Genomic DNA, 18,711 nt, shown 5'->3' with positions numbered 1-18,711 from the left:
AGGAGGGATCTCAATACCAGATTTCAAGCTATATTACAAAGCCACTGTTCTCAAAACTGCCTGGTATTGGCACAAGAAGAGACATATAGATCAATGGAATAGAATAGAAAACCCAGAAATCGATCCAAATCACTATGCTCAATTAATATTTGACAAAGGAGGCATGAACATACAATGGAGTCAAGACAGTCTTTTCAATAAATGGTGTTGGGAAAATTGGACATATAAATGCAAAAAAAAAAATAAAAGTAGACCACCAACTTACACCATACACAAAAATAAACTCAAAATGGATCAAGATACTTTGGAGGGGAGCCAAGATGGCGGCTGAGTTGAATGGCTGATTGGTTGCCTCGCATGGCAGTTTCGGAAATACAACTAAAAGATGGACTGGTGAGCATGGCGACTCCTGCTCATGTCTCTCCAGGCCAGGCGGCTTCTCCTCTCAGTCAGGACCTCAGCCGGGGCCATGGGCTCTTCGGAGGCCGCGGACTCAGTGCAGTGGCTCTAGGTGAAGGAGGAGACCATCTTTCTGCAGGAGGTGCTCGTCCACATCACTGACCTGGCCGAGCTGCCCAGTGAGATCCTCGGGGCCCCGGTGGTCGCCGACACTGATTTGGAGGATTTTTATGATTTCCCGTCTTACATTCAAGTCCTTTAGCCATTTTGAGAGAGGAGAACCAAGAAGGCGGCAAAGTTAAACAAATGAACTGCGCCGCGCACAGCAATTTCAAAAATACAACTGGAGGACAGAGCATCTGCCACCCAGAACCACAGGAGAGCTGGCTTAATGGTGGATTTACAACTAAGAAGGAAGAGGAAAGAGCAAACGTGGAGAGACTGAGGTGCGGAGGTGCGTGGGTCGGGCTGGTGGCGGGGGAAGGGACGTGCGGCTTTTTTTCCAACCCTACGGGAGATTAGCTCCCCATCACCCTGAAATCTAGCTTCTGGGGACTCGTGGGAGACCCAGACGCCTGCGGGGAGAGGCTGGACTCTCGGCCTTTGTGTTGTAGAGTGAGAGTAACTTCCTTGCGGAGGTGCGCCCAGCAATCAGTGTTTGCTGCGCTGGAATGCGGAACGAGAGGGCTTAGAAACGTGGAAAGCAGAAAAAGCAGACTTGCAGCCATTGTGGTTCGCCACGCCATGGCCTGGTGGCGCCCTGAGACCCCGCCCCGCCCTGAGACCCGCCCCGCCCTGGGACCCGCCCCGCACGTTTTGCAGATCCGCCCCGAACGTTTTTCAGGCCCACCCGGGCTCCAAGCAGCGGCTTTTGCATGTGGGTGGCCTGCCCTGTGGCAGCTTGACCAGATGAACTGCGGTTCTAGTCGGACTGCTCCAGGGCCGCTCAGGCAGTAGGAGGAAACTGCAGTTTTTGCTGTAACTCCCGCTGAGTGGCCTCAGGCAGTAGCTGACCTACACTCCATTGGAGACCCAGAAACGAGGGCATCTAGTGGTCGGTGTGAGATGACACCAGATTTCAACCACTCGCATAAGGGATACATTCAAGAGGCAGACTCAGTGAGCACCAAAGCCTTGCTGCAACAAGACCCGGCCCATAAACATGTCTCCTGCACAGCAACTCTTTCTTTATAGACACAGAGGGTCCTCACAGCCAATTGGCCTGGAGGACAATTCCTCCCAGTGACACCAACAGCAATCAAGACTTAACTACACAAAGGAGGACCAAGATGGAGGCATAGGGCGGACGCCTGATTGTTGCCTACCACAACAATTTTGAGACTTCGACGGGAGAGCAGAGCAGACACCATCCAGAACCACCGGAGGGCTGGCTGAGCAGATGCTCTACAACTAGAATAAAAGAGAGGTATGCGGGATGATGCTGATGCCGGTGAGCCAAAGATCACACTTTAAGAACTACGGCTCAGGCGACACAATGGTGGCCTGGAACGTGCTCGGTGCAGTTCCCCCGGCGGTCTCCGGCTGAGGGGACGGCTCCACTCGCTGCCGAGCACGGACAGAAGAGCCCCTGGGAGACATGGGGTGGGAGACTCCACACTTGCTGACCTCCGAGTCCTTCAAGAATCTCAACACCCCGGAAGCTGCCAGGTGCGCACGCTCGGCGACTGGCCACCACTGCAGACCCAAGGGCCGATGCAGCGACCCCGGACCAGTCCGCCACCACGCACCGGGCACACCGGAGCTTCGCCGAGCCTGCCGCCCAACGAGTTCTGTGGCAGCCGCCCTGGAGCTCTGAGAAAATGGCCGAAGGAATTGCTGAGAGGGAATTGACTAACAGGAATTGGGATCAAGAAGACGAAGTCCCGCTGGTTCCCGGGTCCGGGTGAGGCCATGCGCCCCTTGGTCCGGGTGAGGCTGGGAACTGGGTCACGGTGAGGCTGGGTCCTGGGTCCGGGCGAGGCCACATGCCCCTGGGTCCGGGTGAGGCTATACCCCCCTAGGTACGGGTGAGGCTGGATCCTGGGTCCGGGTGAGGCCAGGCGCCCCTGGGTCTGGGAGAGGCCACGTGCCGCTGGGTCCGGGTGAGGCCACACACCCCTGGGTTCGGGTGAGGCCACGCGCCCCTGGGTCCGGGTGAGGCTGGGTCCCGGGTCCGGGTGAGGCCACGTGCCCCTGGGTCTGGGAGAGGCCACGCACCCCTGGGTCCGGGTGAGGCCTCGCTCCCCTGGGTCCAGGTGAAGCTGGATCCCAGGTCCGGGTGAGGCCATGTGCCCCTGCATCCGGGTGAGGCTGGGTCCCGGGTCCGGGTGAGGCTGCGCGCCCCTGGGTCCAGGTGAGGCCACTTGCCCCTGGGTCTGGGAGAGGCCACGCGTCCCTGGGACCAGGTGAGGCCACACGCCCCTGGGTCTGGGTGAATCTGGATCCCGGGTCCGGGTGAGGCCGTGTGCCCCTGGATCCGGGTGAGGCTGGGTCCCGGGTCCAGGTGAGGCCGCGCACCCCCTGGGTTCGGGTGAGGCCACGCGCCCCTGAGTCCGGGTGAAGCCGTGCCCCTGGGTCTGGCCGAGACCAAACCAGAGGGAGTCAGACCTGCATTACCACCATTTGTCCACCGTCCAGAGCTAAGGGGTCAGTGCCGACATGTACACATAAGGAACTGGTGGACATTGATATTGGGTCTCAAAAGAACTGTTGGTCCAGAGGGAAACTCACTACAGACTGATTCATTTGCCTGTCAGCATAACTATTATTGCTCGTCTCACATTCAGTTCTTATAAGTATATCTCTAGTGACACGTGATCTTGCTCATCTGGGGGAGATGGTGAACAACATAGACTGATGAACAGGAACAGAACCAGAAACAAGGGGGCATCGATCGGACTCTCGGGCCTCAGAGGGAGGGTAGGGGAGGGGGGGAGGGGGGAGAGATCAACCAAAGGACTTGTGGGCATGCATGTGAGCCTAGCCAGTGGTTAAGGTCAACAGGGGGTTGGGGCATCCGTGGGGAGGGGTGTGGGATAGGAGTGGGGGGATGGGGACAGATATGTGACACCTTAATCAATAAAGAGGTTTAGGGAAAAAAATAATATACTTTGTAGTAACATTTTCCAATATAAGACCACACATAGAGGAATAAAGGGGTCTCTTTAATCTCTGTTATGGGCTGTATTGTATCTCCCACCTTCCCCCACGCCCCATTCATATGTTGAGATCCTAACTCATAGTACCTCACAAGAATACTCTATTTGAAAATTGGGCCTTTAAAGAGGTAATTAAATTAAAAGAGTGGGCCCTAATCTAATGTGACTGGTATCTTTATAAAGAAGAGGAGATTAGGACATAGACACCACAAATAGAGGATGACCGTGTGTGGACATAAGGAGAAGGTAGCCACTTGCAAGCCAAGGAGAGCAGCCCCATAAGAAATCAAATGTGCTGACAACTTTGTCTTGGACTTCTAACCTCCAGAATCATGAGGGGGGAAAAAATCTCTGTTGTTTAAGCCACCCAGTCTGTGGTATTTTGTTATATCAGCTTTAGTGTCTTTTTAATCTGAAATAAATTATCTTTCTTCATCAAAAAAAAAAAAAATGGATCAAGGACTTAAACATAAGACAGGAAACCATAAAAATACTAGAGGAATCTACAGGCAGAAAAATCTCTGACATATGCCAAAAGAACTTCTTCACTGATACTGCTCCTAGGGAAATGGAAGCTAAATAGAAAATAAACAAATGGGACTACATCAAAATAAAAAGCTTTTGCACAGCAACGGAAACCATCAATAAAAAACAAGAAAGCCCACTGCATGGGAGAACATGTTTGCCAATGATGTCAACGATAAGGGTTTAATCTCCAACATTTACAGGTAACTCATGCAGCTTAACAAAAAGAAGATAAACAACAGAATCTTAAAATGGCCAACTGATCTAAATAGACACTTTTCAAAAGAAGACAGAAGGAAGGCCAAGAGACATATGAAAACCTGCTCTAAATCATTAGAGATGCAAATCAAAACAACAATGCGGTACCATCTCACAACTGTCAGAATGGCCATTATCAACAAGTCAACAAATGACAAGTGCTGGCGAGGATGTGGAGAAAAAGGAACCCTCGTGCACTGCTGGTGGGAATGCAGACTGGTGCAGCCACTGTGGAGAACAGTATGGAGTTTCCTTAAAAAACTAAAAATGGAACTCCCATTTGACCCAGTGATCCCACTTCTAGGAATATATCCCAAGAAACTGGAAACATCAATCAGAAAGGATATATGCACCGCTATGTTCATAGCAGCACAATTCACCATAGCTAAGATTTGGAAACAACCTAAGTGCCCATCAGCAGATGAGTGGATTAAAAAACTGTGGTACATCTACACAATGGAATACTACACTGCGGTAAAAAAGAAGGAGCTCTTACCATTTGCAACAATATGGATGGAGGTGAAGAACATTATGCATAGTGAAATAAGCCAGGCAGAGACAGATAAATATCACCTGATCTCACTCATTTGTGAAATATAATGAAAAACATAAACTGATGGGGGAAAAAATAGATCCAGAAACAGAGAAACATCAATCACAACATCAAACCTCAGGGAAAAAATTGTGAGGTAACCAGAAACCCAAGAATGCCTGAGAACACTTTTCTAGCCACGCTAGCAATCATCACGTGTACAGTAATTTTACCTGGGACAAGAGGGTAAGTATTTTGGACTTATGCTCCTGACCCTTCATGGGTAAGACCCCTTACGTGGGCTGATCCCCTGACTAATGTAGTTACCAATAATACCAAACACCTTGGTCATCCAGGAGGTCCATGGGTAGGGCAAGAGAGTATAAATAAAAAGGGGTCTCTACCCAGCTTCCCTTTTGTATGACACAAAATCAAAACGATGCCCCTTTGTGTGTACAATTAAAGAGAGGTTTCTGACTTGTGTGGACACCAAAGAAAGGGTGTCACTACTATCACTACTTGCCCCTGATAGAGGTGCAGAAAATGTAACTAAGACCTTGTCTATATAAAAAGAAATGGACAGCCAGTTTGAAAGGGAATTGCCATGGACTAGAACAAAGAATACCCTTACATGATATTATTCTACACTGTCACTAAAATTTTTCCCAGATTTGGATCACCGCAGTACTTATATTAGTTCCTCGCACCCTTGGGGATAAAATAATAATAATAATAATCTGTTTGGTGCTTGGAGACAAACTTAACACATCTCTTGATATTTTAGAATTACAACAGCATAATATACAATTATCCCAAGCAAACTTACAAATTAATTCTTTGAATGTCTGGCAGCAATTTAAAAAGGACATGTAAGGATTTAATCATTCTCATTGTGTAGAGGGCCTCCTGAGAAGGCACCTGAGCATTCTATATTGGTCCCTCTTACCCTTTAGGCCAAGAGAGACCCTCTTCTCACAATTCAATTGCTCACAGCGGTTGAATGAGCTCTCTGTTCATGTCAAGGTTGAAGTCTCCTGATGACTGGTCCCATGGATCTGTCTCTCACCCAGTGGGGCGAACTGAGCCCTCCCTGGAGAAGAAACCCGGGTTCCACATCAGTGCGGGGGCCCTGCCAGCAGGGGAGGGGATCCCAAGGCAGGTGCTGGGCATGGAGGCCACGGGGGTATAGGCTACCAAGGAGACAAACTGAATCTTACGTCACCTTGCTTGGCCCCGAAGGATGGCTGGTTTGCCAGAGATGGGTAAGATTCCTCAAGGAAGAAACAACCTAAGACAGGCACAGTCGCAGAGGGGCCATCAGGAGAGAATTTGGGGACCAACAGAGGTGGGGCACAGACCCTCACCGCCTCCCCCAACATTGCAGGGGCCTGAACCCTAGCCCCTTCTGAGGGAGGTCTCCTGCCCCCATGGCTGCTTCGTGCTTCCCATGCCCAGCTCAGGTCAGGACCCAGGTGACCGACAGAGACTTGGCCAACAGCAGCTCCCGTCTCACTCCAAGAAGAATTGTTTGAGTTGTTTTGTACCCATGGTGTGGGGAAGTGGGTTTATGATATCTAAATCCAACCTACCACCAGGAATTCTCAGGACCTACTCAAGAAGGCAAATAATCCTTTCCACTAATATTTACAGGGTAAAATAAGATTGTTGTTAGAGTAATAAATTTTAGAGTAAAATAGTAGTCAAGTTTTCAGGCAAATTTAAATTGGCTAGTTGAAACAAGTGAATATGCTAGAAAAATTAATTGCACTGGACAAAAAGGTGTTCCTAAAGTGTTAACTAAAATTTTTATTGGTAGTTCATCTCATGATAAAATTGTGCACCATGTAATGAACCTAAAACAGTAATATTATAGTGCAAAAAATTAAAATTTAAAAGCCATCAAGACTACATTATAAAATTTTCAAAAGCATCCTAATATTTAAATCAAAAAAGGGGGGGATAGTAGAAGAATATCATGTAAGGAAAAATATCCTGTAAGCAATTACATCTAGAAAATTAATACTTTAGAAAATTAATTGTAAGGCTAAAAGCAAGACACCCATGAAAAACACACAAGATGTCAAAACAAGCCAGAGGAAAATCATTTGGGCAAAAAATGAAATAGGATCCCAAGTCAAATTTATAGTAAATATTCCTTTATTAACTTTTGGTCGAGAATATGTTTGTATATTTTCAGAAAACAATTCCGAGACCATGTGGATTCTGGCAACAGAGAGGAATCGACAGGACTACTCCAGCCATGAAAACAGAAGAGAAGCAGTCCAGAGATGGAAGACACCGATGTCGCCTTGCCATATTAGCAGTCAGCAGCTGTGCGTCACTGCAGGTTGCCCATGACCAAACCAGAGAGGCTTGGACCTGCATCACCACCATTTGTCCACTGTCCAGAACTGAAATGTCATGGCTGACATGTACACATAAGGAACTGTTTGACATTGAAATTGGGTCTCAAAAGAACTGTTGACCCAGAAAGAAACTCACTATAGACTGATTCATTTGCCTGTCAGCATAACCATTATTGCTTGTCTCATTTTCAGTTCTTATAAGTGTATTTCTAATAGCACATGATCTCACTCATCTAGGGGAAATAATGAACAACATAGGCTGATGAACAAGAACAGACCCAGAAACAAGGAGGCATGGATCAGACTGTCGGGCCTCAGAGGGAGAGTAGGGGAGGGTGGGGGTAAAGGGTTGAGATCAACCAAAGGACTTGTGTGCAAGCATATGAGCCTAACCAGCGGTTAAGGACAACAGGGGGGTGGGGGCATGTGTGGGGAGGGGTTTGGGATGGGAATGGGGGGATGAGTACAAATATGTGATACCTTAATCAATAAAGAAATTTTTAAGAAAAGAAATAGCACCTATATTATCTTCATCACCTGAAGTCAGATTATGGGAATGTTTACAGTCTCTGGTCATTGAACAATCCAAGGAGGTTCAATCAATTAAAATTGTAAAATACATAATCAGTATTCATGGGCTTTCTCAAGTGCTACTGTTTATCAGTACACAAAAGGTTTTATACTCTTAACAAGTCTTTTAAATAGTCAAATACCTTAATGTTATAAAGTCCAATTTATCAAAACAAAACAAAACAAAAATTTTTAAAAGTCCCCTCTGAATTTCAATAAGATAAGCCCTGCACAAATAGTGATCTCACTAGTTGGCTAAAGAATACCACTGAGTAAGTACTCTTTAGTCACCTAGCAAGATCATATGAGGTAATCCATGTGTTATTTGTTATCTTGTTTTTATTTTACATAGCTGAAATGAACACCCTATTAATATTTTATTCACATAAGCCAATAAACAATTTGCATTTTATTTGAATAAAATATATAGCGAGGGAAACATTTGCTATGTCATATCCACTTAGAGTGTGAAAAATTAGCAAACTTAAATCTATATTTCAACTGTGTATTTTTAGGACAATGACATTAAATATAAATAAATACAATATTTACTATTACAATTTGATATAAATGAATTAGTGATTAATGATCATTTTATTATTGCAATTATATTTCAAAAGGTTTTTAGAAAGGTTCAAATATAGAATGTCTCATTTATGGGTAGAAAAAATAAGTTTTAATTTAATTTACAAAAATTCATGTTACTTCTTGGCATGCCAATACTGAGTGGCAAATATGGTAACAGCATTCTTCTAGGCATTGGAGATGTGGTAGTGTGTAGACACATTTTACTGATGTAATGGAAATTAAATGCTAGCTAAGATGAGAAAAAATAATGACAGTCTAAGTATTTAATTATGGTCTTGATATTAACAGATGTATATTAATTAAGAGAATAATTACATTTTAATAAAAGCTATAAAGAGATATTATAAAGTATTTTCATAGGTTATATAAGGGGAAACTAGAATATGTCATATAATGTAAAAAGAAAAAGAAAATGATCTTAAGTTTTTGATTTTAAGACCCAATTGTCTAATTTATGACTATACTATATCTGGGAAAAAGAATATTCCAGCTTTAATTTTTAATTTTATGTGTTTATATTTGTGTATTTTGTTTTTGTATATTTATATTTTGTTCTTAAAGATTTGCCTACATTTTTAACTGACCTTTGCTTTCCTAAGCAAATGAAGGCCAGTTTATGTCATTTGAAAAATCCATGAGTAGCATGTTAACTGCCTTTTAATTATTTTATGTGAAGGGACAGTAATCTTAAAAATAGGTTTTTCAAATTTGCAGGCTGATATTTAGATATACATGTCAGATAATGGATAATGTCCCTATTGCTCTTCTGTCTTCTATGACTGTTCTGTCCAATGCAATAGCAATTAACCACAAGTATTTAAATTTTAATTAATTAAAAATAGGTAAAATCTAAAACCATTTCCTCAATTGCACTAGCCACATTTATAGTTCTCATAGTTACATGTAAACTGAATGGCCACCCAGTTGGACAGTACAAATATAAAACATCTCCATTATTACACAACTTTCTACTCAACTGCATTATTCTAAGATGTCATATTTTTAATAAAGATCTATGTTCACTCTCTCTGGCAGTGACTACCTCCCTATGACAACATAACTCTGGCTAAAGATCTCCTTCATCACTCTCATCTATGGATGTGAAATGCACAGGATGTTATAAAATTACCACCTTCATTAGCCCTTTACAATCAGTGGTATTGTGTGTTGACTGCTCCGCTGTCCTCTGTCAGCCTACAGGAGGAAAAGCAACACTGACAGAAAGATGCTTCTTCAGAAGGAAGAGGCACTAAAGTACCCTGAATCAAGATGAGTGGGGAACCATCCAATAAATACATTATGAATTCTTTAAAAAGTATATTCAGTCACGTGATTTTGTGCATATCATTCCCAGATATTTAGAGCTTTACAAATGACTTGCTGGTTTACATATTTTAATTTCTAATTGTTCAAGGAATTTGTAAAGGAATTTCCCACATGTAAGACATAATTTTCAACATATCTAAGTTTGATGCCAAAGTGTAGTGTCAATATGAGCTTATTACCATTATTATTGAATGAGTATTCCAAGGCTGTTTCTTTGTCTTGTCTCCTTTAGGAATGAAGGATGACTTGACACATGGATCCAACATTTGTTCTACCCCATGGCAGTTAGTTCACCTGATATTCACACCCACATGAGGCCTCTTCTGTATGTTAGTCCATGACATGCAAACACTAGGGAAGCTGTAAAGGGGAAATAAAAATGTATGGCTCCTTAACTCCTTACCTTGCTACCTTTAGCATAGACATGTCCTACCTACACTAATAAAAGCCTAGGTGGCCCTTGTGCCCTCGCATGACACCCTCATGTCATCACAAGATGGCCACCACAAGATGGCCACCACAAGATGGTTGGCAGGGGGGGGCAGTTGGGGGTGATGAGGCCGGCAGGGGAGCAGTTAGTTGTCAATCAGGCTGGCAGGGGAGCGGTTAGGGGTAATCAGGCAGGCAAGCAGGTGAAAGTTTAGGAGCCAGCAGGCCCTGATTGTGAGAGGGATGTCCGACTGCCGGTTTAGGCCCAATCCTGCAGGGCCTAAACCAGCAGTTGGACATCCCCCGAGGGGTCCCAGATTGGAGAAGGTGCAGGCTGGGCTGAGGGCTGAGGGACACCCCCCATACACGAATTCCGTGCACTGGGCCTCTAGTATACTAATAATTAACCAGTAGTATCCTCAATTCCAAACCTAATTAAAATTATTGCCTTGTTTCAAGCGATAAACTCTATCTGAGAAAATCCTTGGATATCTCTCCCAAATGTTCATCCTTTTTGTGAGAGCACTAAGCATCACTCCTATGTATCACTCGGTAATTTACTTAAGCCTTAATACACTGATGGATATGAGTATAGTATAACATGGCATCAAGCTTCATTTATATTTATAATCTCTAAAGACATAGCATCTGCATATACAAACATGTTCAATAAGCACTTGTTAGATGAAAATGCATGCACTAAAAATAATAATACTGATTTCAAAAGACAAAAAGAGGAAGGATAGAGTTTGGTTGTTTTTGTTTTTATTTTTATTTTATTTTATTTTATATATATTTTTAAAATATATTTTATTGATGTTTTACAGAGAGGAAGAGAGAGGGATAGAGAGTTAGAAACATCGATGAGAGAGAAACATCGATCAGCTGCCTCTTGCACACCCCCTACTGGGGATGTGCCCACAACCAAGGTACTTGCCCTTGACTGGAATCGAACCTGGGACCCTTGAGTCTGCATGCCGACGCTCTATCCACTGAGCCAAACCGGTTTCGGCTGTTTTTGTTTTTAAATATCAGACTGTGTAGGAATAGAAATATGCTATAATTGTTTACTTAGTGTTTTTTCTTTTATTTTAATAAAACTGTCCAGAAAACAATTTATAAAACAACTACTTTTATTGTTATGGATATAATAAGCTAAAGTGTCTATTTCTAGTAAAATTTTACAACCTAGTTGTAAACCTTTATTCTCAGAAGAAATGATGACAAGTACTAACTGTGGTAAGTGGCCAGTGCATTACATATAAAATGCAAAACCCCACATCTGTCTATCACAAATGTACACAAACAATAAAAAGAGAAAATAAAAACTCAGAAAAGAAAACAACATAGAATATAAATTGGATGCAACACATTTTATGTTTATTTTTTTAATTCTGACATCTCAAAAGACATTGATGTTTAGTACACAAAATTGCCAAGTCCAGTTCAGATTAAGACAAATTTATGGACTTTCTTATAACCTCATGTAATGCAAAAGGCTTAAGTTTCTTTGTGAATGATATTTCTTTGTAAATTCAAAAATAAGTTCTGAGTTTGCAAACCCAGGACAAAAACTGCTGAAATAAGCAAGATGTTAAGCTCATCTGAGACTAATTTTTTGTAGGGATTTGTAAAATCAAAGAAGAGAAAGTTGCTGTTGAATGTAAAAATTCCAAGAAAAGTATTTTGCTTTTGAAAAAAAGAAATAAAATATATGTGCTGCCATATTAAAAGCTATATTTTTGCCTATTGTCTGGGAAAGAACTAAGTGATCCATTGTTCCAAACTTTAACATTTTTGACATATGCATGAGTGAGACATCACTTCATTGATTACTGGAAGGTAATAAATAACAAAGCACTTCCAAAGCAATAAATCTGGTATAGTTGCCCAGAAAGTGCATGCAGTGCCAGTAAGGACTAAAAATAGTTCCAAAAATATTGAATATTAAAACTGATAAAATAAAAGCTGTTTATTCTGTAGATCAAGGAATGCTAGGAAAAAGATTAAAAAATTATTTCTGAGCTTTACTACTGTTTAAATTATCAAGAGCCAACCTATTCTTTTTATTTTTTATTTTGTTCTGATTAATGATACATTTTGGGGCCAGAAAAATGCAGTAATACAGTTTCAGATGGATAAAACCGCAGAGATATGGGTATTTTAGAAAACTATAGTGAGATGAATGTAATAATTTCAATAAAAAATGGGTATTATAATAAATTACTTTCATTCCATTAAAGTTTCTTTAATTACTATAGGTTATCAAGAACCAATGGAGAGAATAGGAACAGTTTAAATTTTAATATTCAAGATTCTATAGAAGATTTATTTCAGCATTAATCTGTAGCATTATAAAAGGAAATATAATAAAAAATGGATTATATATAAAATGACTTCAGTGGTTAGTCACATATTTAACAATAACCTTGAAGTCACTGAATCTCTCCTTACTTTAAAGTCATATAAAGTAAAAAAATAAATAAATAAAGTTATATAAGGTAAAGGAGAGCATTGTATCTAAGAAAATACCCTTTTTTAAATAAATAGATTTAAATTAAGATATCAATATAAATGATGTTAATTTTAGTAAAGCCATACATAGGGCTTAAGATATCACACATATTATTTATTTTATCTACTAGAGGCCTGGTGCATGAAATTTATGCACTGGGGGGGTTGTCCCTCAGCCCAGCCTGCACTTTCTCCAATCTGGGACCCCTCTGGGGATGTCAGACTGCTGGTTTGGGCCCGATCCCTGTGGGAGGGCAGTTGGGGGCGACCTGTGGGATCAGGCCTAAACTGGCAGTTGGACATCTCTCTCACAATCTAGGACTGCTGGCTCCCAACTTGTCACCTTCCTGCCTGTCTGATTTCTCCCAACTGCTTCTGCCTGCCAGCCTGATCACCCCCCAACCACTTCCCTGCCAGCCTGATCAATGCATAACTGCTCCCCTGCTGGCCCAATCACCCCCAACTGCCCTCCCCTGCAGGCCAGGTCCCCCCAACTGCCCTCCCCTGACAGCATTTCTTGTGGCAGCCATCTTGTAACGACATGGGGTGTCCATCTTGTGTGAGGGCATGACAGTCAATTTTCATATTACCTCTTTATTATATAGGATTGTGATTTAACAAAGCATATTTAGTGGAACAGTGATATTTGTATTACAGGGTCTTCTTCTTTTAGCATTGGTCACAAGCAAAGTGATTTCTTCTTTTTTTCTTTTTTTTATTCTTGCCTGAGGATAGTTTTCCATTGATTTTTAAGGGGGGGAGGTGAAAGAGAGAGGGAAAAACAGAGAGAAACATGGATGTGAGAGAAACACATCGAATGGTTGCCTTCTGAATGAGCCCCGACCAGGGCCAGAGACAGGGAGGAGCCTGCAACTAATGTACGTACCCTTGGCCAAAATGGAACCCGGGACCCTTTGGTCTGCAGGCCACCACTCTATCCACTGAGCAAAACTGGCTAGGGCAGCAATTTCTTCTATTGTATTTTTTCTCCATTTTATTATATTTCAACAGTAGGACAGTTTGTTTTTCCTCTTGGACAAAAGAGTAGGCACTTAGGAAGTTTCTCCAAAATGATAACAGTTTTTCACTCAATTCTGTATTAAAATGTAGTCCTGTCTTCAGAATTTGGGGATTACATATGATAAACACTATTACCATAAAATATAATAAGGATAAAAATCATAGTATTATCTCAATACATGCTGAAAAAGCATTTGACAAAATTCAACATCCATTTATGATAGAAAGAAAAACTCTCAACAAAGTAGGTATAGAACGATATTAGTTCAAGTTGATAAAGACTATATATGACTAGCCCACAGCTAACATCATACTCAATAGTGAAAAGCTGAAAGCTTTTTCTCTAAGATCAAGAACAAGACAAGGATGCCTACTTTTACAACTATTATTCAATATAGTACTGAAAGTCCAAGCCACAGCAATAACACACACACACACACACACACACACACACACACACACACACACGAATAAATAAAAGGCATCTAAAAAGAAAAGGTACAAGTTAAACTGTCCTTTTTGCAGATGACATGATACTATATATAGAAAACCCTAAAGGACTTACCAAAAATTAATATAATTAATTAAAAAATTCAGTAAAGTAGCAGGAAACAAAATTAATATGCAGAAATCTGTCATGTCCTACATATAAATAAAGAACAATCAGAAGGAGAAATGAAGCAAACAACCCCACTCACAATTGCATCTAAAAGAATAAAGTAACTAAGAATAAAGTTAACAAAGGAGGTAAAATATATTTACTCTAAAAACTTTAAGACATTGAAGAAAGAAACCAAAGAGATCACAAATAAATGGAAAGATATATCATCCTCAGGGATAGAAAAGATTAATGTTGTTAAAATGATCATACTACCAAAATCAATTTAATGTTCAATGCAATTCCTGTCAGAATACCAATGCCACTTCCATAAGAACTAGAACAAATAATTCTAAAAATTATATGGAACCACAAAAGACCCCAAATAGACAAAGCAATCTTGAGAAAGAAGAACCAAGTTCCCTAATCTGAAAATATATTACAAAGTTATAATAATCAAAACTGGCACAAAAACAGACACATAGATCAATGGAACAGAATAGAGATCCCAGAAATAACCCCTTACATAATATGGTCAACTAATCTATGACAAAGGGGGTAAGAATATGCACTGGAGTAATGACAGTCTCTTCAACAAGTGGGGATGGGAAAACCAGAGAGCTACAATGCAAAAAAAAAAAAAAAATTGAACTTGTGACCACTCTCTTAGACCGGGTACAAAAATAAACTCAAGATGGGTTAAAGACCTAAATGTAAGGCTTGAAACCATAAAACTCTAGAAGAAAACATAGGAAGTATACTATCTGACATCAGTCTCAGTATATCTTTTTGGACATGACCCCTCAAGCAAAGGGAAAAACAATAAACAAATGGGGCTACATCAAACTAAAAAGCTTCTGCACAGCAAAGGAAACCCAGCCCTGACAGGTGTGGCTCAGTTGGTTTGAGTGTTATCCTGTGCATTGAAAAACCAGGGGTTCAATTCCTGGTTGGTGCTTATGCAGGAGGCAGCCAATTGATGTTTTACTCTCACATCAATGTTTCTCTCTCTCTCAAATCATTTTTTTTAAAGGCACATATCTATTACCTTTTTGAAGGCCATGTGATGGATACTATTGTGTCTTCTATCTGGGGGAATAATTCAACTACTTGATTATATTATTTGGAAAAAGTTCTCAGATTAAAATCTCTTGAAGTGTTAACTTAAATTCATGTCATGAGCTGGAACAACAACAACAACAAAAAAAGATTTAATTGAAGATATCAGAGTGGTTATATCCATGAGAATATATGGATATTTAAATAAAACCATGCACTAGTTTCCATTTTTTCAGTCTATTCTTCACTTAGTTAAAAAACAAAACAAAACAGATTTTTACATTTAGAAAAACGGTAAAATCTTAAACAAATGACTAAATATGAGATATAAATAAAATAAGACATAGTCTTATTAATTCTAACTTCTTAAGAGGAAACCAATCATTTTTACTAGTGTATATATAATAATTCAGCATTCTCTTTCTCACTTGTTTCATTTGCTGCTTGCTTGCTCTTTCCTCTCTCTCTCTGCCATTTCTAAGACTTGAAAAATCTAAGCATGCCTTACAATGTAGATACACTCATTAATACTAGACAAATGTTTAAAACAAAAATTGGACTTGATCCCAGAGATTTTAATGTTTTACATTTTAACTGCAAATATTTTCATTTAAGGAATACATTTTCAATCATGTAATCTTAATCGCTAGCTGTTTTTAATTGAAAAGACATGTAAAACAAATGAAATGTCACTTCTAATTATTGTTAACCGGCTCTTTTTAGCAGCTGCTCCCTTGTGCTCAAATTAGATGAACTGGATTCATAAGAAAACAAGCATATAGTAACTGAAATACTGAATATTAGTAATAGAAGGGACTTCAGATATTATCCAGCCTTCATTCTTCTTTTATGAAAAGAACACTGAGACTCAGTGAAGTTAGGTGAATTGCTCATGATCTCACAGCTAGTTTATTACAGCTAGTTTGAAAACCAATCTCTAGACCTTGAGTTCAATAGTTTTAATTATGGTTACCTCTCAAAAGGGAGGCCTTATTCGCAAGAACTATTGTACTGTGGAGAGGTCTTGGACATGAGATAATTATCAGGAAATCAATACTTCAAAAAAGCAAAAAGGGAACAAAAAATCTGTGTTCCTTGATCACCATTGAGTCACTGATGAAAAGGCTGCTTCCATGTTCCCTTCAACTACTCTCTTATCCTAAGGAGCAATGTTTGGTGAATAAGGAAGCCAATAAACACCATTTAAAATATAAAGAGTACTATTGTTTCTATGCATAAATTAGGATAAGCAGAATTCACCATCACTCTTATAATAGTATAAAATATTTTCTAATTCATGGGAGATTTTCTTTAAAAACATGAGCTCACTCATCTAGGGGAAATGATGAACAACATAGACTGATGAACAAGAACAGCATCGATCAGACTGTCAGACCTCAGAGGGAAGGTAAGGGAGGGTGGGGATAAGGAGATAGATCAACCAAAGGACTTGTGTGCTTGCATATGAGCCTAACCAGTGATCACGGACAACAGGGGGGTGGGGGCATGCGTGGGGAGGGGTTTGGGATGGGAATGAGGGGGATGAGGACAAATATGTGATACTTTAATCAATAAAGTAATTTTAAAAAAATCTCATGTGCCCTGGCCAGGTAGCTCAGTTGGTTGGAGTATCCTCCTGATATGCCATGGTCTCAGGTTTTTATCACCAGTCAGGCACATACAAGAATCAATAATGAATGAATAAATAAGTGGAACAACAACAACAATAATATATATAGTATGCAGCTACATAAAATGCTTTTGGTTTTATTCTTAAAAATCTTTCTATGAATAAAACCAAAATCATTTTATGTAGCTGCATACTTTATCTAAATAATTGTTTTTAAAGAGGTAAGGTAATAGTTAAGTTTTTAAATTCTATTCAATTTCTTGGAGTGACATGGGATAGTAAATTTATATAGGTTTCAAGTATATAATTGTAAATATGCGTTATCTGTATCTATAATAAAAATTCATAATTAGGTCAAACCAATCTGAAAATTATTCATCAAAAATGGAAAATATGGTCTTTAACTAATAGACACTCTTGCAAAATAAACTGATTGCTTATTAATGTAAGGAAAATAAAATTTAAGATGTTTCTGTTCTAGTGTGTCAAAAAATTCAGGTAAAGGCTATTAGTACACAAGATAACTGGGAGGAAATTATGTTACAAAATCTAAGGTCTTAGCGAGGAATTTTATCTTTAAAAATATATGTTTTATTGATTTAAGAGAGAGAGGAAGGGAGAAGTGGAAAGAGAGAAAGAGAGAGAGACATCGATGTGAGAGAGAAACATCTACAGGTTACCTACCACACCCACCCGACAAGGGACTGAACCTGTAACCTGGGCATATGCCCTGACCAGGAATAAAACTGCATATCTTGTCCACTGAATCTGAGAAAGCTCCAAGCGAGGCCATTTTTAGTCAAAGTTGTTTTCATAATCCAAAGCCTACTCAGCTGTGACTGATCCCATGGGTTATGTCTAAAGATTTCAAAAGGATCTTACCCCTATCCCATACATTCTTGTTTTAATTTAAAAGGAAGAGGAACTCATCTCCAGTTGCCCAAATGTTTGTTGAATCTGATTTAGAAGAAAGTATCATGTCCTCTAAGATGATTTCTGATTCTTCATCATTGGCATGTTTTCAGCAAGATGGAAAGGTGAGGCCTCTCTGCTGTTAAATAATCCATGAGTATCATTTTATAAAAATTATCAAATAAGGGACATCATTAGAAAATCTATTATGTTCATCATCAACAGGATCATCATCATTGCCATTATCCTAATCATATACATCTTTATCATGATTGTTGTAGTAATTTTTATCCTCTGAAGGCACTAACATTTCTGGATAGATATCAGTATCTTGACCAGTTCCACAGGCCAACTCGGGTATCTTTTTCATGAACACACACACACACACACACACACACACACACACACACAGAGTAAAAATAAAAATAAAAATAAATACATATTCATATCCAAAAGCTAAAATACATAAGCCATTACTATCTAAGTGAATTATTGGCATAGTAAATGATGAAAAATTATTACCACTACCTTCCAAATAAAACCAAATATTCTTACAGAAACTTCTCGGTAAAAAAAAAAAGCCATCAATGATCAATAAGCATAAGGATGTTTATATATTTAAGGTATCTTAACCTACTCAAACATATTAGAAGTATTTATTTATTTATGTTAATTTTATTGTTTACATTATTACAAATGGTAGTACATATGTCTTTTTTTTTTTTCCCCACTGACATCCCTCCGGCCACCCCAACCCCGTGGCACTTGCCCTCGTCTCCCCACCCCCAGTGTCTTGCATCTGCTGGTTGTGTTTATATGCATGCATA

General features: G+C 40.1%; 2 protein-coding genes across 7 annotated transcripts in view; one reads left to right on the top strand and one right to left on the bottom strand.

Moving 5' to 3' along the window:
• Positions 1–18,711, bottom strand: part of PCDH11X (protocadherin 11 X-linked) — a 1,077,187-nt gene that overhangs the window by 976,618 nt on the left and 81,858 nt on the right. The window lies entirely within an intron of this gene.
• Positions 9,491–9,649, top strand: LOC114229164 (40S ribosomal protein S27-like). The gene has a single exon (XM_028137090.1). The coding sequence runs from the start codon at positions 9,491–9,493 to the stop codon at positions 9,647–9,649; it is 159 nt and encodes a 52-aa protein (XP_027992891.1).

The sequence above is a fragment of the Eptesicus fuscus genome, chromosome 1, assembly GCF_027574615.1.
Source record: "Eptesicus fuscus isolate TK198812 chromosome 1, DD_ASM_mEF_20220401, whole genome shotgun sequence".
Lineage (NCBI taxonomy): Eukaryota > Metazoa > Chordata > Mammalia > Chiroptera > Vespertilionidae > Eptesicus > Eptesicus fuscus.
This window is presented reverse-complemented; position numbering and strand designations above follow the sequence as displayed.